The sequence below is a fragment of the Haematobia irritans genome, chromosome 1, assembly GCF_050003625.1.
Source record: "Haematobia irritans isolate KBUSLIRL chromosome 1, ASM5000362v1, whole genome shotgun sequence".
Taxonomy (NCBI): domain Eukaryota; kingdom Metazoa; phylum Arthropoda; class Insecta; order Diptera; family Muscidae; genus Haematobia; species Haematobia irritans.
Window position 1 is genome coordinate 232,698,670 of NC_134397.1, and position 20,919 is coordinate 232,719,588.

Genomic DNA, 20,919 nt, shown 5'->3' on the forward strand with positions numbered 1-20,919 from the left:
ATTAAAAAATGTATTGATTACAAAAATTCATTGATCAAGCAAATAAGTGTCGAAGAAATTTAAAGTTAAATTAAATAAATGTTTGTTCCAATTATTTTTTTAATGGTCGAGACAATTCCAAAAAAAATTAAAAATATCAAATATTTTTATAATAAAAACCTTGGTAATATTAAGGTATTTCCAAAGAAAAATTTCTCTTGGAGAGTTTGAAAAAAGCTCCAATTTTGAAAAAAAAGAACCCAAAATGTCGAAAAAAATTAACAAAAAAAAAAGTAATAATGAAAAAAGTCGATTTTATGTATAAATTCAAACTTTTTGCCTTGCAAACATGACAAATAAATTATAATAAAATAAGAATAAGAATGAAATAAGATGTAATATCAAATTCAAATGTGCTTTGCAAAAAAACTCTACCTTATTTTAGAATATACTTTCTTTATCATTTTTGTTTTGATTTTTTATGTCATTAAAATGCTATGTAATCTTAAAACAAAAACATACACCTACCTATCGTACATACATTAACAATTAACCCTTTCTTTATGTTAATATTTTCAACCCGGCCTTACAAACAGTTAAATAAGGTATTTATAATTAATGTTTATGCCATGTAATTGCAATAAGTCTAGTGAAAACCTTATTAACCTCAACGTAAAAACAACAACAGTTTACAAATATATAATAAAAAAAATATGAGACCTTTCTCTTGGATCAAAAGAAAAATATGAAATTATTAAACAAAAAAAAATTACACTTATAACTATAGAGGGAGATATATAAGATCACTTGATAGCAGAGGGGAGGGGGGGCTATTAATGAGAATCCACCCAAATCTACCATCGTCTTTGTCTAAGGCCAACAGAGGAGTTAAATGTTAATAAACAATTTCATTACATTTCACTTTTTGTTAATAATAACAACAACAACAAGAAGTAAAATGAAATTACTTGAAAAATGGAAAAGCTATGATTACATACTTGGCCATGGCACATGGCCACATAATGAAAATTATGATTACTTTTTGTGTGGGGGAAAGTGATTGGGAGAGGGGTATTATGAAAATTTGATTTCAATTATAAAACTAATTAGTTAGCTATTTATGCTTGATTGCAATAATTATAATAATCAGTAGCTTAAAAAAAATATATAACTGCTAAAATATAATGTAAAAAATTTTATGCATAAATAACAAACTTTTGAAAACTCCTTGTCAGTGGTGGAGATGTTTTCGTATAAAGAGATATTTAATTTCTTTTAAATCTCCTTATTTTAAATAATTACATTTTTCAATTTCAGAAAATTTCCTTTTTCATAATATTTCATAATATTTTCAAATTATTTTTTGGAAAAAGTAACCAAATTTCCTGAATCAATTGTATGTACTACATTATTTTATTTTAATTTTATAATAATTTTAAAATCCTTATTGTATACATAAACAACAAAATTTTTATAATGTCCTTATTGATTATTAAAATTATTTATTTATTTAAAATCATAATAAATTATGAAAATAAATACAAATAAAATTAAAATACATCTCCAATTTTATGAAAAATTTTGGAAATCTCCAAATTGATATTTTATTTACTGTAATTGAATTTCTAAATGATTTTTTTTTTTTTCTAAAAACTTCTCAAATCTTCAAAAACACAAAAAATCAAAATTTGCTGAATAAATTAAATTACAATCTTTTTATGTATATTTTTTTAATTTGACTAAAATCCATTCCAAAATGTCGTCACATGTAAGCCTCAAACAAGTTTAAAATTTGAAAAATGTTTTCTATAAAAAAAGAGTCCTCATTCTCTTGGAGAAATTATAAAGTCTCCAATTGTCGAACCAACTTTTTGGAGGTTTTTTTTAATCTTCCTAGAACATTTCATGAAGGCCAACAGAAAAATTCAATCATATTCCGATTTAATTCAAAAGTGGAGAGTAATTTCTAAAAGTCGTCACTTGTAAGTCTTAAAATATCTAGTCATAACTCTTTGGAGAATTCATTTTCTCCCTTTTTTGTCTTACAGTCTTACAATTGTAGAAAAATTTTCAATCGAACACCACATGAAGGCCAATAGGAAAATCAAATCATATCAATGAGACCCTTTTGTTTCAGTCCAAATGTGGAGATTTAAAAAAATACAAAATTTGAAAAATGTTTTCAACAATGTATTCACTCTTTTGGAAAATTTATGAAGTATTTACTTTTCGCACAAACTTTTTGGAGACTTTTTAATCTGTCAATTTAATTAATCCGAACAGGAACAATTACTCATCAATCTATGAGAGCCTCTCGATTAAATCCAAGAGTGGAGACTAAAAAGCTTTAACTTTTTTGGGGAATTTATATAGTCTCCACTTTTGGAAGTCTTACATATGTACAAACTTTTCCCCCGTAGAGACCAACAGGAAAATACCGTCATATCAAAGAGAGCCTTCCGATTCAATTCAAAAGTGGAGACTTAAAAACTCCAAAGTATCCACTTTTCCCACAAACTTTTTGGAGACTTTTTAATCTGTCAATTTAATCAATCCGAACAGGAATAATCAATCATCAATCTGTGAAAGCCTCTCGATTTAATCCAAGAGTGGAGACTAAAAAGTTTTAACTCTTTTGGGGAATTTATACAGTCTCCACATTTGGAAGTCTTACAAATGTATAAACTTTCCCCACGTAAAGGCCAACAGGAAAATACCGTCATATCAACGAGAGCCTTCCGTTTCAATTCAAAAGTGGAGACTTAAAAACTCCAAAAATTCGTCACTTCTAAGACTTAAAAAAAGTCCAGAATTTGAAAAATATCTTCTTTGGAGAAATTATAAAGCCTCTACTTTGAAGACTCACAAATGTATCATTTTTAACCCTCTAATGCCCAATCCCGCCTTTAGACGTGCTTCATTAAATCAAGAAGCTTTTAGTAAAACACACCTTAATACAACAAAAATGGGTAAAATAAAAAGAAAACTTAGTTAAAAATGTTCAAGAGGCTTTGCAGCATATACTGAATTTCACCGTATAAATTTTTCTTGATTTTGTCTCGTTAACATTGAATATTTAATCAGCTGGCAAAAAATTGGGGCATTAGAGGGTTAAGGTCCCTCGAATATTCCATGAAGGTTAACAGGAAAACTCCATCATATCAATAAAAACCAATATTCTATGTTTTAAATGTAAACGTGGAGACTTAAAACCTCAAAAAATTTTTCACTTCTAAGGCTTAAATGGGCCATGAATTTAAAAAATATCTAGTCTTAACTTTTTTGGAGAAATTATAAAGTCTCCACTTTTTTGGAGATTTACAAATGCTTACAGAATTTGAAAAATGCCTTCTTTGGAGAAATTATAAGGTCTCCACTTTTTGAAGACTCACAAATGTACCACGATTTCGATATTTTTTAAGGTCCATCGAATATTTCATGAAGGTTAACAGGAAAACTCCATCATATCAATAAAAGCCACTATTCTATGTTTTATATGTAAAAGTGGAGACTTAAAACCTCCAAAAAAATTGTTACTTCTAAGATTTAAATGGGTCATGCATTTAAAAAATATCTAGTGTTAACTTTTTTGGAGAAATTATATAGTCTCCACTTTTTGGAGACTTACAAATGCTTAAATTTTTGACAGACTTTATGATCTCCCTCGAATATCTGATGAAAGTTAACAGGAAAACTCTATCATATCAATGAAAGCTACCCGATTCTGGGTCCATCTGAAGGTTGAGGGTCATATCGAGGCACATAATTCTCCACTATTATTAAATGCAAAAGTGGAGAGTAAAAATTTTCTCTTAAAACAAAACAAGAATCAAAAAAATAGTCTTAACTCTTTTGGAGAATTTATAAAGTCTCCACTTTTTGAAAGCTTACATATGTACAAACGCTTTAGAAACTTTTTTAATCTTCCTCCAATATCATATGAGGGTTAACAGGAAAACTCCATCATATGAAAACAAAAAGTCCCCCCGATTATGTGCCCATTTGAAGGAGGAGGGCCATACCGAGGTACATACATTTCCACGTAAAAGTGGAAATTACAAAACTTTAATAATAGGTCACTTGTATGCCTTAAAAGAGACCAGAAGAAATCCAGACCAGAAAATATGTGTATCTTTGGAGAATTTATATGGTCTCCACTTTTTGAAGAATTGCAAACGTGCAAAATTTTTGAAAACTTTTTTAAATCTCCCTCGACTACCCTATTAAGGCTAACAGGACAGTTCCATTATATCAGTGAGAGTCATTCGATTCTTTGTCCCTCTAAAAGAGGAGGACTGTGACGAGGGACATAATTGTAGCCTATTCTATGTGGACAATTATATCCAAAAGTGGAGACTAAAAAACTTTAAAAATCTGTCACTTGTTAGACCTAAAAAAAGTTCAGAATTGGTTGAATCTTTAAAGTCTCTACATTTTTAAGACTTACAAATGTACAAACATTTTGGAGACATTTTAAATCTCCCTCGGACATCTTATGAAGGTTTACAGGAAAATTGAGAGATATAATCTTCCACTATTCTATATATTTTTTTGTAAGTTAATACGAAGTACATAAACTTTTTTGAATAAAGCAAAATTCCTCATTTTGGATATAGTATGGAAGTTTTCTCATTTTGGAGACTTTTGTTCTTATGTTGGAATTGTTCAAAATATCGATATTTTATATTGGATTTTTTAATGTTTTTGGAGATTTGGGATTTTTTGAAAAGATGTGTTTGAAAACAGTCAAACATTTGCCCCTTTTTGGTAACTTTTAAATGTCTTCAACTCTTTCTTGTATTGTTAATAGAGGTGTGCACGTGACACGAAATTGTCGTGACTCACGAAAATTTTCGTGACTCACGCGTGAGTCGTGAGTCACGCTCATGGCAACGGCGTGAGTGTGCGTGAGCGTGATTAACAAACCAAAATGTCGTGCGTGAGCGTGAGTCACGAAAATATTATCTTCGTGAGTGTGCGTGAGTAAAGATTTACGCTCACGAAAATAATCCTGCTCACCAACATAAAACGCTTAAGAGTTAAATTCATTTACAATTTTAGTGACACTTGGGATGTTAAGAGTGTAATAACGCTCTCGATTTTAATAATGCTCATGTTTTCAGACGCGTCGCTAAGGTAAATTACTCAAAAAATTGTTCGTGAGTCACGACATTTTTCGTGAGTCACGATATTTTTCGTGAGTCACGGTATTTTTCGTGAGTCACGACATTTTCGTGCGTGAGTGTGCGTGAATACAAATTTTCTTTTCGTGAGTGTGCGTGAGCGTGAGTCCTACCAAACAATATCGTGCGTGAGTGTGCGTGAGTAAGATTTTTCCGTCGTGAGTGTGCGTGAGCGTGAGTAAAATATTACTCACGTGCACACCTCTAATTGTTAACAATTTTTCATCCTTTTGGAGATGTAATGAAAATTTCATTTTTTGGAGAAATTTTTAGAAATTTTGGGTATGTTGGTTTGTTCAAATTTTAAATTTGTCTAAAATATTTCTTTTTTATATATTCGAAAGATTTATTAATTAATTAGAGATTACTTAAAACTGTTTGGAGAATTTCGAAACTTATCCTAGGAAATTTATCATTTTTTTATAGTTTTACAAAAAAATAAGATTTCATAAGAATTTTTAACAAGATATTGTTGAAAGTAAAATTACTACAATATTTATTTGTTTATCTTAAACTCAAAATAAAAAAAAAAACTAAAGAAAAATATAAATGTGTTTTAAGACCATCCACATCGAGTTTATAGTAATGACAAAAAAATTGGTGTAACAAAAACAAAAAACCATAAATTTGCATACATCTGGTGATGGTGGACAATTGGGAGAATGGCAGACTACCACGAAGCTATCTTGGAAAATGCTTATGGTCATGCATATACTCAAAAGATGTCTTTATGCTTGGTTGTTGGCTAGTTGATGAAGAAACCGGCATGCATCGTCATTGCTGTATGGGGGAAACATGCATGAGTGGCCGCCGCTCTAGCTGTGTCTAAAAACAACCGGCTGACTTGGCTTATGGAGCTCCCCAAGTCTCTTGTTGGTTCTGTGTTTTTTTTTTTTTTAGTTTTTTTGCTTGTGCATATGTTAAAAGCACCAACTCCAAATGCTAGACATGGATGGGTTTAAGCGATCGTTATGTCTCGATGTCCAGTCATTGGATAAGTAAGTACTTTATGAAGAGTGAAAGTGAAAGTTTAGCTTTTTTAGCTGCTGCTGCTGCTGCCGCGGCTGCTGTTTTTGGGTTTCTTTGCTGATTTGTTTAGAGAATGACTGAATTGTTCGATGGTTGGTTGGACGATCGTTTGTTGTGGTGAATAGCGGGACTGACGGACGGTCGAACATGCTGATTTAGTTTGTGTTAATATTCCCGCTGGGTTTTGGATTTGCTGGCTTGCTGCGATTGTTTTTTTTTTTTTTGCTGGGGTTTTATTTCAAAATCGCGTTGTTTTTTTGTAGATTTGTTTTGTCCCATTGGCATAAACAATGTAAGCCAGAGTTTTTTTGTAAACATTTCAGGTTTTTAGGTCTTTTCCAAGTTGTTGTCTAAGGTTGCAGCAATGTAGCCAAATTTAAACATTTCGTTTGGTGATTGCGGTGATTTGGTTCGCTTGGTAGATTCGTTAGTGGTTCGGCATCGGCCATGGTGTCGAAACTACCCACAAAACAAAAAAAAAAAAAAACAAAAAATAACCGTTGCACGTCATTTAAAAATCAATTAAACGGAAACAGGAAATCATAACAGCAACAGACGTTTGCTGTAACTTAAAAAAACAAATCATTTGTGTTGGGTTTTGTTTGGCGTTTTTTTTTTTTTTTTTGATGATGATGTTATGGGCTGGTATGGTATGGAGTACCAATTGCCCAAGCGTTTTATCCATAATGATGATCTTGGTAGGGTATCTCTGCTCAACTCGTCGTTTACTTTTGTTGTTAATATGATTTTTTTTGGGGGATTTTGTTTGCTTGTAAAAAGGTTTTAAAACTTAATGATGGTTTTTTTATTATCTTCACATTTTTTTCTCAAGATTATGCAATATTGAGGATTTTTTTTTTTAATAAATAAATAATGTCTGTGTTTTGTGCGGTTTAGTTTTTTTTTTTCTTCTTTCTTTTTTATATTTATTATCTTCTTCTTTTGTTTCGTAGTTGTGAAAATAATGCGTTGGGTTGGTTTTCATTAACACTTGTATTGAGGTCACAGTGTCGTAATCAATTTCTTTTATTTTTTGGAAGAGGGCTTCAAGAAAAATTATTTCAAGCAGAATAGGGCCGCTTACCGTGAAAATGTTGATGAGATCGATAATGATGTTGTTGATTAACTGATGAATCCATTAAAAATATTATAGGGTTTCATTTTGATTATGGAGGGGTATTGAAAGAAATACTGTTTTTTTTTTAATAAATTTTAATGGCTAATTTCTGATCTTTTATGTAACTGCTTTGAGGTGTTTGGTAATTTCCCAACTGGAGATTAAACAAATTTAAGGGCATTACGAGATATAACAAAATATGCAGCTAGTTTGTTTGTTTTTGTAGATGTAACTTTTTTCTATGGAAGCCCGAATTGACAAACACCACATTTTGCAATTTCCTAAATTTTTATTATATATTTTTAGTTTTTAACTTTCTGGTATTTATAGAACATAGTTTTTTTTTAATCTTCGGTTTGAATTTTAGATTTTGAAGAAGTTTATATTTCTGTGATGGGATATAATCCATCGCTGAAAAACTTTTTGGTGTTTGATCAAAACTGGGATTAAACCCATAACCCTTTGTGTGCACGAAAAATACTTGGCATTTTTATTCTCAGCGATTTCCGAAAAATACTGGTATTGGTGTCTTGTGCTACAAAAGATCTTAGTGCAATTATTGGCAAATTTTTATTTTCCGAATGGCTTGGGATATATTTAGGAAATCAAACTTCATTTTAAATTCCTCAAATGTAGACTTGCAATAAGATCATATTTGAACCACTTGTATTTCTTATTCTACAGCTACGATTTCCAAAAAAATACTGGTATTGTCTTCTGCTACAAAAGATCTTAGTGCAATTACTGGTAATTTTGTATTAACCGGCTGGCTTGGGGTATTTTAATAAAATTTTATTTCATTTTAATTTCTTCAAATGTAGTCTAGCAATAGAATCCTATTTCAAATACCGGTATTTTTTTTTATTCTACAGCAACGATTTCCGAAAAATGCTGGTAGTGTCGTATTCTGCTACAAAGGATCTTAGTGCAATTACTGGCAATTTATTATTTTCCGAATGGCTTGGGATATGTTTAGGAAGTGTAACTTCATTTTAAATTCTTCAAATGTAGACTGCAATAAGATCCTATTTCAAATACTGGTATTTTCTTTATTCTACAGCTACGATTTCCAAAAAATTCTGGTATTATCTTCTGCTACAAAAGATCTTAGTCCAATCATAGGTAATTAGTTATTCTCCAGCTGCCTTATTGTTAGGAAATTTCATTTAATTTTAATTTCTTCAAATGTAGACCTGCAATAAGATCCTATTTCAAATACTGGTATTTTTTATTCTGCAGCAACGATTTCCGAAAAATACTGGTATTGTCGTCTTCTGCTACAAAATATCTAAGTGCAATTAGTGGCAATTTTTTATTTTCCGGCTGGCTTGGGATATTTTTAGGAAATTTAATTTCATTGTAAATTCCTCAAATGTAGACTTGCAATAAAATCCTATTTCAAATACTGGTATTTTTTTATTCTACAGCAACAATTTCCGAAAAATACTGGTAGTGTCGTATTCTGCTACAAAAGATATTATTGCAATTACTGGTAATTTTGTATTTACCGACTGGCTTTGGATATGTTTAGGAAATTTAATTTCATTTTGAATTCTTCAAATGTAGATTTGCAATAAGATCCTATTTCAAATTCTGGTATTTTTTATTCTGCAGCAACGATTTCCGAAAAATACTGGTATTGTCGTCTTCTGCTACAAAAGATCTAAGTGCAATTAGTGGCATTTTTTTATTTTCCGGCTGACTTGGGATATGTTTAGGAAATTTAACTTCATTGTAAATTCCTCAAATATAGAGTTGCAATAAGATCCCATTTCAAATACTGGTAATTTTGTATTTACCGGTTGGCTTGGGATATTTTTATAAAATTTTATTTCATTTTAATTTCTTCAAATGTAGACTTGCAATAAAATCCTATTTGAAATACCAGTATTTTTTATTCTACAGCTACGATTTCCAAAAAATACTGGTAGCGTCGTATTCTGCTACAAAAGGGCCGGAAAATATTTTTTTATTTTCCGGCTGGCTTAGGATATTTTTAGGAAATTTAATTTCATTTTAATTTCTTCAAATGTAGACTTGCAATAAAATCCTATTTTAAATACTGGTAATTTTGTATTTACCGACTGGCTGGGATATTTTTATAAAATTTTATTACATTTTAATTTCTTCAAATGTAGACTTGCAATAAAATCCTATTTCACATTCTGGTATTTTTTTATTCTACAGCAGCAATTTCCGAAAAATACTGGTAGTGTCGTATTCTGCTACAAAATATCTTATTGCAATTACTGATAATTTTGATTTCTTCAAATGTAGACTTGCAATAAAATCCTATTTCAAGTACTGGTATTTTTTATTCTACAGCAACAATTTCCGAAAAATACTGGTAGTGTCGTACTCTGCTACAAAAGGGCCGGAAAATATTTTTTTTATTTTCCGGCTGGCTTAGGATATTTTTAGGAAATTTAATTTCATTTTAATTTCTTCAAATGTAGACTTGCAATAAAATCCTATTTCAAATACTGGTAATTTTGTATTTACCGACTGGCTTAGGATATTTTTAGGAAATTTAATTACATTTTAATTTCTTCAAATGTAGACTTGCAATAAAATCCTATTTCACATTCTGGTATTTTTTTATTCTACAGCAACAATTTCCGAAAAATACTGGTAGTGTCGTATTCTGCTACAAAAAATCTTATTGCAATTACTGGTAATTTTGTATTTACCGGCTGGCTTTGGATATTTTTAGGAAATTCACTTTCATTTTAAATTTCTCAAATGTAGAGTTGCAATAAGATCCTATTTCAAATACTGGTATTTTTTTTATTCTGCAGTAACGATTTCCGAGAAAATACTTGTATTGTCGTCTTCTGCTACAAAAGATCTAAGCACAATTAGTGGCAATTTTTTAGTTTCCGGCTGGCTTGGGAAATTTAATTTTTTTATTCTCCGGCTGGCTTGGGCTTCTTGTTATATATGTAAAGTTTATCTTCCAATCTCGACTTGCTATTAATAATCATATCTCCCTAAAAAATACTGGTATCTTTGAATATTGCTTCAAAAGCATGTCGAACCGTATTTAATGTCTCAACTCTTATACTTTTTTTTTTTTTTTGCTTTTCACAATTTTGATATTTTTAAATTGTTTCCTTAAAAATACTGGTATTTTTTAGCAATTCTTTGGAATATCTCCCAGACATGATGAAAATCAATTTCTGAAGGTTATTGTTTTATGAAGTTCCTAGTTGCAAAATTCAGCATATTTAATTGTTAATCCAAGATTTTTTTGATTTTGGGGCCTACTTAAAAATACTGGCATTTCTGTGTACTGTTTTTAATATTCTTGAAATCAATTTTCTCTCGAAGAACTATGCATTTCTTTAATATAATTTATGCATTAATCTTGCTGCCAACATATGGTGGTTCTTGATTTCTACTTTGGCTGCTTGGCTGCTTTTGAAAAAATACTGTTTTTTTTTATTCCATAGAAATATATTGAATCACTGGATCGATTTTTATTTTTTTAATTGTTATGATGCTTTTAACGAGAATGACAAGGGATTTTTGATGTAAACATCATAGGATTTTAACTTGATCTGACGTTATTAGGATTTTATTACGTTTATAAAATCACGATTTCGTGCATGAGTTGAGAAAATTGATTGTTTTTCTTTATGTTGTGTTTACATCCATCGGAGATTATGTATACATCGGTTGACTATTCATGGATTTATTGCTTTATATTCATATTAGAAAAAAAAACAATTTTGAGTTTCCCAAAATATCAAAACGAAGATATGAAAATACTGGGTTTTTCTTTAACTGCATTCTTCATTACAAAAAAAACCATATTTTTTTAACAAATGGGGTAAATTATTATGTGATTACTGGATATATCTGACATTCCTTAGATTATAGATTTATTTTTTGTAAATTTCGGCATCCTTATATTTTTGTGAAATACATCTCATTGCTTTACTGTCGATGTATTTTTTTGATTACAAAAAAAACCTTGCTCTTTTCACTATTTATCTTCTGCTTCGGGAATTATATCTTCTGTTATGAAAAATAGCGGTTTCTCTTAATAGTGCTTCCGTAATCGTTATCTTAGAATACCATATCCCATAGGTTTTTCCAAACAATTGTTGCAATTTCGTCGTTGAAATCCTGGAGTTATGACTGGTATGGCTATGGCAAATTCATATTTCTCACATCGTTTCAAATTTCCTCAATATAAAAAGCATTAGCCAACGTTTACTTCAGATAAATAATTGATGGGTTTGTCGCATGGATTATTCATCATCAACAGGAACATTCAAGTTTCTATTTATTTCAAATAAATATTAGTAACATTTAAGAAGGTTAGCTTGCTATGTGTACTTCAATTTGTCGTATACTTTTTCACTTCAATTGTGAGTCACGTAATATGATGATGCACGAACCTCAGTAGTATCATTGTTTCATTAGCAATTCTCATACGATTTTGTTTAAACACAATTAATTTAATTGTTTAATAATTATTTTGTAATCGTATTACTTCATCATTAAGATTGATTTCAGGTTGATAGCACAACACGTGATGCCAAAACATGATTTAATTTTTTTCTTTTGTTTACTGCATGAATCAATATTGGATTTATTTGGGATTATTCAATTCCTCATTTTCAAAAAAAAAATACTGGTTTGGAAATTCTCCACGATGATAAATTTTATTGTGAATTAAATAAATCTTTCCGGTATTAAGTCAGAGTGAATTTTAAAATTAGATGATTTTCCTGTATTTAAAAATACAATTTTTTTTTGGTTTGGAGTTAATGATGTTCTTTTTGAATATTACAGCATTATGTAGAGCTTGGCAATTGTGGTATTGTAGAATATCTCAATTTCTACCATTTATCTTCTATTGAAATGTGGACATTTATAAAGATTTATTACAGAAGTTCTTGTGTTATTGATGAATTTAATAGGCAGCAAATATTCCTATTTAATTTTCTTAACAAATGATTTTCCCCATTATTTAACATTATTAATGAAGCAGGTTCCCCAAGCACTCAGGACTTCATTATTATTTATTTTACAGGTATTGTAACTTCCGCATTTCTTGACATTCTCTATGCAATTGGGCAATTTTTTTCAGGAATTCGGAATAACATCCTGCCAGTAATTTTGATTATTTTAGAAAGTCAATATTCTTCCATTCTTCCAATGGTTTAATTTTTGTATTATTTATTGATTTTTCCCAGTATTTTTTATTTTGTTGATTTTCAAAATACAATTGATAGTTATTTAAAGCTCGTCATTTTTTTTTTTTTAGATTTTCGAATTACGATTTGTTCTAGTTTACAAAAAATTGTCACAAATGGAAGATAAACTGATCCGAGGTTAACCATTATTTTTGTAGCTTCTGCAAACAGAAAACTTGAACCGTAGAAATTTTTTTGTGTTTTTTTTTTTTTTTTTTTTGAATTCTAATTAATTTTTGTTTACAAAGATTCCGTATTTTTCATAATAGTTTTTTTGAAGATTTTGCATTCATATCGCTTACTAATATTTTATTATATTTTCAGAAATTTAATTTCCCAGTATTTTTTATATTTTTTTTATTTAAGCCGTACATTTTTGTTTTTATTTAAGCCGTCACCTTTTTTAAATTTTTAATTACTTGTTTTAATTTTTATAATTTTCTTTTGGTTGTTAATATAGTAGAATCAAAAGTTTGGTATTTATAATTTGAGAAAAGCTGTTGAAAATTTTATATCGCACTTGCTTTTCAACATAGAATTTGCGGTAAAATGCCATTATTTTTAATTAGTAGTCGCCTTTTTTGTTTTCCAGTATTTTTAATTTTATTTTCATTATGAAGGGTTTGCGATATATAACTTTTACGAACACTGATAGAAGCTGTTGAAAATTTCGTGGGTCTATTGCTTTTTACGATAGCTTGCTGAATTTAGAGTACAATATCAGTATTTTTAAAAACAAATATTCAATTTATTGTTCTAGCTTTTTTATAGTATTTTTGCTTATGAAAAGCTTTTAGAATTATTTTTATTTTAAGCCATTTCACTATTATTGATTCGTAGTATGGTGCTCAGTATTTTATAAAATTAGTTTTTAGTTTTTCAAAATGTATCTCTCATCGAACATTCCACTGTTATACTGGTTATAGTTGCACAAAATTTTTACATCGTTCACTTCTTTTTGTTTATGATAATGAACTTTTTTATTTTTCATCATTCTCATCACAAGCAAACCGTTTTACTTCTGCATATTCATATATACCGGTATTTTTCATTTTTTTTTCTTGTTTTATTTTGATAAAAAAAGAAACGCAGCTATTATATTCATACGAAAAATCAAATTAATTTTTACATATTTTTTTTTATGTATTCCTTTAAGGACCCAGCTTCCGTTTCTGCATGTGTAAACATTTCCCCGTATTTTTTTATTGATTAGTTTAGGAAGCTGTAGTAATTTTGTATTTTCCTACTAGCCAGAAAAATATACCATAGCATTTTCCATATCAATTTCTACGCAGATTTCTCTTGTCACTAACACCATTTGTTGCAAATTTCATCAAATTTGTTTCGTTATTCTCTGATTTTAATTTTTAACATATATTATTGATTCTGTATTTTTTTTTTAATTTATTCTTTAATTAATCTCAGATTTTGCTTCGATTTCTCTAATTTTATCACTAATTTTGAGTTTAAGATAATTTTTAAAGATATTTTTGTTTTCAATACTATATTTTTTCTTTTTTAATTTTATTCTATAATAATTAAATTTAAATAATAACATTTAGTAGACACTTTCTTTTCATTTCCTCGTAATAAATTGAATATATAATAAATTACAAAATATTTAAATATTTTCGATAATCTAATTTAATTTTTATATATGGACCCAAATATTTGTTTTTGTATTTCGAATAGTTTGTAAGAATGCAAATCTTACTTTTGGGATTGAGAAATAACAGCATAATCCTTAACAAAAATCTGGCTTCCATTCCCAGTATTTATCATTAAGAGTAGAAGATTTCATTATATTACCACCACCTTTAAAATAGTCCCATCGATTTTTGGCCTTATTGAGATTTAATTATACCGCCACAGTCACAAACTGCATCCCAGTATTTTTTGCCATAGGCCATTAGGTGATTTTCTTTTGTTTTTCCACATTTTTGTCAATAAAAACGATTATTTAACATGTATAGTTGTGGTTTATAAAGAATACTGGTTTTTCATAAAAACCAGTATTTTTCGTAGTCAGCCTTTCTCTATTATTTTGACGAGTTTTCTTTCATTATTCAATAAATAATTTAATTTTTGTCCAGGGCTTTTTAGAATACTGGGTTTTTTTCTCCTATTGTTAGCTCGCCATTCTTTTATGATTTCAATTTCCCTTTTCATGTTAAGAAATTGTTGAAAATACAGTTTTTAATGGTCCCACGGATTCCATAAATGATGACAACGACGATGCAGTTGATGCATTTGTTGAATGATTCGTTATTGTGCTTGCCAGTGATGAGGAGGAGTTGGAGGCGTTGGAGGAAGTGGATGTTGCAACAGATAATTGCTCATTGTTATTTCCCAATTTTTGTTTCTGGGCTTGCTGCTGTTGATGCCACATCAAATCGAAACAATTGCTGAAAAATTGTTGATCATGCTGTTGCACCATTAGTTGTGGAGGTTGATGATTTGTCAGTGGATTTAGTGGTGGAGCTGATGATTGTTGCAGGGCCAGGTTATTGAACTGCTGCTGCTGCTGTTGCTGTTGGTGATGTGATTTCTGTTCTGTCTCAAAAATTTTGTGCTCACTTGGGATTTGATTGTTATTCAAATCCAACAAAAACGAATCCAAGGTGGGTGCTGCTGTAGTGAATTTTTTACTGCCTCCTCCTGGAGACAATATGGGAGCTGCTTTTGATGCTGGGCATGTTAGAAAATTCGTTGCTGTGAACTTAGCTGTGGGCGAGGATGATTCTGATGAATGTATGCCGCCATTACCACTTAAAAGCAAAGACTTTAGTGAGCCAGAGGAGGATTCGTTTAGGCAGGAATTTTTGTTTGTGCCCAATCCATGATTTGCAGCTGCTGCAATATGCAAATGATCAAAATTGAAAACTAAATCATCGCCTCCATTGATATGAGCACTCTCGATGCCACTATCATTGGAAAAGTCTCCAGCACCACAAGATGAATTTGCCGAAGATGATGAGGATGACGATGCGGAACTTGCGGAAAATGAAGACAAGGAATTGCAGGAAGACAATGTCAACTCATTGCTTTCGTTGGTGGAGCAGCAAGTTTCAATCAACTTCTGGGAGATTTCATTTATGGAACGTGTTAGTAAGGTTTCAGCAGTCTCGGGCAAAAGCACCAAAGGAGATGGCGGTGATGGATGATTGAGTATCAATGGAGTTGCCATTGTATCCACATCTAGAGGATTTATCAGATTGTTGTTGTTGTTTGCACATGATTTGAATAAATCGTTGGAAAAATTTATTCCACCCAAAATATCATGGGCATATGAATTTAATTCACTCGTTCCAGGATCCTTGGAGGAATGCAGTACACCACCATTGTTGAAACTCAAATCCTTATTGTTATGCCTCTTCGAGCCTATAACTCCCACAATTTCCGCTCTACTTTTAGTCCATGCCAATGGATCTTCCTTCTCTTGTGGTGATTCTAAATCAGCAGTTTCACTTAGAGAACCAGTGCCACTGGTCGAAGAACTTGAAGAATCAGATAAAGATCTACGCAAAGGATAATCCCATATGGATTTCAAAGGATCACAATCATTACAAAAGCAAATACCATGATTTATATCGCTACCCAGGCATGTTTGTTTTGTCCCCATCTTGGATTTATTCGGGGTCAAATTAAAGCTGGGATTGATTTTATCGTCACTCCCAGATTCTAGACGATTTCTCTCTTCATGTAAGTTTGATATTTGGGAAAATTTCTGTAAACACTTTAGAAGATCCTCCGAGGATTTGAAGGCTTTCATAGACGAGGACGTTGAGGATGATGTACTAATGTTGTTGTGGATTTTATCGCTGGTCATGGGAGCTGTTAAGGTCGCCAGCTTATTGGCATCCATTTTCAAATATACAGCATTAACCAGATTATTCGGAGGTTTTCTATCCTTCTTTCTTCGTTTTCGAGGCTTTATTATACGAGGCAAACAGGTTTCATTGCTATTGGATGAATCGCCACCATTAGAGGAATTTGAATTATCATTTTCCTTACTCGCCGCAGCGGCTGCTGCTGCCTTTAATTTCTGTTGCTCTAGATTTTCCTTGGACCTCGAAGAAGATAGGGCAGCAGGAGCTGAATTTTGATAACGTAGAGGTGTCCTTAATTTATCATTCTTATTAGGGTATTGCATTGCAGCCTGGTGGTTAGCTGTTGATCCTGGATGGGGAGTTGCAATCTGTTGTTGTTGTTGTGCCATCGATCCTCCTGCGGTAACTCTCTGTTTATATAGACCTTGTCCTTGCCAATATTCTCCTGGTTTTTGTTGTTTATTAATCATAAGTGGGGCTCCTTGGACATGAGCAGCTGCATATTGAGCTGCTGCATAGGAAGTAGAGACCGAAGTTGAAGCTACCATGTTCGACCAGTTCTTCCCTGGTGGTGAATGGGATTGTTTACGCGAAATCCTTTGCCTTTGCCCTGGAGTTAAATGGGCACTGGCGTTGGATATTAAAGGTATACCAGCACATTCATTGATTCTTTGTTGATTAACAGCTGACAATGGAGGAAGTTTAGCATAATTGGGTGGAGGCATTGTCATACGTTCACCGTTTCCTGGACCAGGACCAGCTAAATTTTGTTGTGAAGGTGGTGGTTGTGGGACATAAGGTCCCAAAGAATGTTGCAGCTGCTGCTGATGAAGATGCTGCTGCTGCTGCACTTGTGATGGGTGTTGGGATGGAAGATGTGTTGATCCTCCTACACCACCGGGCGGAGGACCATGGTGCCCAAAATGCCTTGGGGGTCCCGGTGGTAAAAACTGACCACGATTATTTTGTATATTCATATGAGAATTTTGTCCCATTGGTATTCCTCCTGGCTGATTGGGATATGGACCACCTGAACCATTCATTGCGTGAGGGCCCCATCCCATATGTGGTCCCGGTGGATGAGGAGGTGCCATATTTGGATGGTGATTAACATGACTGGGGCCCTGATGTTGATGAGAATGGGGATGATAATTTCCTGGCTGTATTTGATGCTGATGATGGGAATGCGGATGCTGTGGATGATGATGCTGCTGTTGCTGCTGGTGATGGGAATTTGTCGAAGACTGTGGCGGCTGTTGAACTGGTGGTGCTAATCCTTGTTGCACATATGCTGCTGGTGGTGGTGGTAGTAAATGAGAACTATTAGATGCTCCCAATAGGTTAGTGTCTAAGGTACCATATTGCTGTGATGTTTGATGCTGCGAATGCTGTTGTTGGCCTATATTGGGTCTCATAATCCTCGTCGTTGTTGTTATACGGCGTTGCAAGTAACATAAGCTTGCCGAGCGTAACAAACATTAATTTTTAATTTTTTGTGTAAAAAAACTTTAATTTTTTTATTATTTTCAAAAATAACGGGTTTTTTCATAAAACCAGTATTTTAACCACTATTTATATTTTTCCTTGAATTTGTCGACATAAATATTTAAATTCTTTCCTCTTAAATTTTTTCGTTTTTTTTTATCACATTTGCACTAAGATTTTTTCTTTTATTATTATTATTTTATTTTTATTTTTTTTTTTTTTTTGAGAAATTTCTTTTCAATTTTCTTCTCTTTTTCTTCTTCGTGTATTCAATTTTTTAAATTTATTTTCCAAACAGAAAGTCCATTTATAAATGCGGATCTGTGCACAAAACGGATTTCAAGCGTAACTTAGCAAAAGCAAACGTTCAGCGAAAATATAAAAAAACATACGGCTCGACGACTTTTTTGTTAAACGCGAAAGTTGTTTGGAATTTTCTTTTCGTTTTCCGTTTTCTTTTTTTTTCACTCTCTTGTTACGATCACACGGCTAACTGCACCTCTCACTTCAATTCAATGGTAGTGGCTTTCAATACGTGCAAATATCAGTGTTTTCTGAGGAAGGAGAAAGAATGATGCGGAGCTGCTTTAATGGAAACCGTCTCGTATAACCGTATTCGAGCCAGACTTGTGGCAGACTAAAAATTCATTTTCAATTAATACAGCTGCCAGCCAGAGCCAAAAACCAAGTCTCACTCACAACAGCTGAAGAAGAAGAAGTTGTACGGCAACCACACAACAAAGCAGCAGCAACAAAAAAAGCTTTTGTTATAACCATGGTTTAATAATAACAGAGCACACAAGCACTGAAGAAATCACGCAAACAAAACAACAAAATCCAACCAACGGCACATTACACGAGACCTGTGACAGCAGCAGCAGCGGCAGAGACGAGTTGAACGAGCACATGGCGTCAAGCGTAGAGACCGCGTTACAAGAAAAGCTGGTTTAACAGCATGCATTTTGTTGTGGTTAGTTTTACTTTTGTTTTTCATAACAAACTCTGAGATACTGTAAAAATAACATAAATATCTCTCTCGCTCTCTCTCTCTCTCCGTCTCTGTGTGCTTTCAAACTCATTCTCTCATTTCATAAGGTGAAAGAAAATAAATTTGATCTTATAGCAAGTAGCCCCCCTTAACGTATACTCAATGTAAAATAACATACGCCCTCTCATCCCAGCATTAGCTCTTTTTTTCATAGTTTCTCTTATTGTTAAACATTTATCCTAGCCCCAAACCATTTAATCTTTTGTTCAAACCTAAACATAATGTTTGCTCGAAATCTGGTTGTGTCTTTTATTATGCCCATTGTCGACAATTGCAACCATTAGAAGTTGAAAAAAAAATATTTAATTACAATTGAATATGCTTTAAATCCATCAGAAGTTTTACTATTGTCGTTGCTGTTGTTGTGTATTCATGTCGAGGCCGATTAGTTCTTATTCATGTTGCCTTGATGGAGAGATAGATTTAATATGCATGTGAAAGGGTAGGGGGCTATTTGCGAGTTTTTTTCTGAGGTATTCTAAACGAGATCGGTTTAATAAGTTAAAGATATAAATTAGTAAATATTTCAATGATGGCTCTTTGACCAAGTGTGACCCTATTTCAAATTTGTTACACCAAAAATAATACTTTTCTTTTTTCACACACAGAGAAGTACTATGATCAACGCAAACATGTTTTTAGAGCACAAAATTTTATTTCTATAGAAATTTTTTTCCGAATTTTATTTCTATAGAAAATGTTCTCAAAATTCTATTGTTATAGAAAATTTTATCAAATTTTTATTTCTATTTCAATATTTTGTCAAAATATTATTTCTATAGAAAAATTTGTCACAATTTTATTTTTATAGAAAAATTTGGCAAAATTGTATTTTTATAGAAAATTTTGTCAATATTTTATTTCAATAGATAATTTTGTCAAAATTTTATTTCTATAGAAGATTTTGGCACATTTTTATTTCTATAGAAGATTTTGCCAAATTTTATTTCTATAGAATTTATTTCTACAGAAAATTTTGTCAAAATTCTATTTTTATAGAAAATTTTATGAAATTTTTATTTCTATAAAAAATTTTATCAAAATAGTATTTCTATAAAAAAATTTTATCAAAATATTATTTCTATAGAAAATTTTGTTAAAATTTTATTTCTATAGAAAATTTTGTCAAAATCTTATTTCTATAGAAAATTTTGTCAAAATTTTATTTCTAGAAAATTTTGGCAAAATTTTATTTCCACAGAAAGTTCGGTCAAAATTTTATTCCCACAGAAATATCTATCGAAATTTTATTCCCACAGAAAATTTTGGCAAAATTTTATTTCGATAGAAAATTTTGGCAAAATTTTATTTCTATAGAAAATTTTGCAAAATTTTATTTCTATAGAAAAATTTATCAAAATATTAATTTCTATAAAAAATTTTGTCAAAATTTTATTTCTATAGAAAATTTTGGTAAAATATTAATTTCTATAGAAAATTTTTGCAAAATTTTATTCCCACAGAAAATTTTGTCAAAATTTTATTCCCAAAGAAAAGTCTGTAAAAAATTTTATTCGCACAGAAAATTATGTCAAAATTTTATTCCCACAGAAAATTTTGTCAAATATTTATTTCTATAGAAAATTTTGTCAAAATTTTATTCGTATTGAAAATTTTGTCAAAATTTTATTTCGATAAAAAATTTTGTCAACATTTTATTTCTATAGGGTTAAAAATGGATTAGGAAGTAATTTATGCTGTATTTTCAGTGTGGCAAAATTTTATTCTCACAGAAAATTCTGTCAAAATTTTTTTCCCACAGAAAATTTTGGCAAAATGTTATTTCTATAGAAAAATTTGGCAAAATTTTATTTCTATAGAAAATTTTGGCAAAATTTTATTTCTATAGAAAATTTTGTCACAATATTATTTCTATAGAAAAATTTGTCAAAATTTAATTTTGTATAGAAAATTTTGGCAAAATTTTATTTCTATAGAAAAATTTTGGCAAAATTTTATTTCTATAGAAAATTTTGGCAAAATTTTATTCCCACAGAAAATTTTGTCAAAATTTTATTCCCACGGAAAATTCTGTCAAAAT

General features: G+C 30.9%; 2 protein-coding genes across 3 annotated transcripts in view; both read right to left on the bottom strand.

Annotated features, from left to right (window-relative positions):
- twin (CCR4-NOT transcription complex subunit 6-like twin) overlaps positions 1-20,919 on the bottom strand; it is a 224,521-nt gene that overhangs the window by 165,979 nt on the left and 37,623 nt on the right. The window lies entirely within an intron of this gene.
- On the bottom strand, positions 14,112-19,374 carry LOC142225444 (uncharacterized). The gene has a single exon (XM_075295233.1). The coding sequence runs from the start codon at positions 17,758-17,760 to the stop codon at positions 14,686-14,688; it is 3,075 nt and encodes a 1,024-aa protein (XP_075151348.1). The 5' UTR covers positions 17,761-19,374; the 3' UTR covers positions 14,112-14,685.

Coding starts and splice junctions, on each gene's coding strand:
- LOC142225444 (XM_075295233.1), bottom strand. CDS start 17,760: ATGAGACCCAATATAGGCCAACAACAGCATTCGCAGCATCAAACATCA.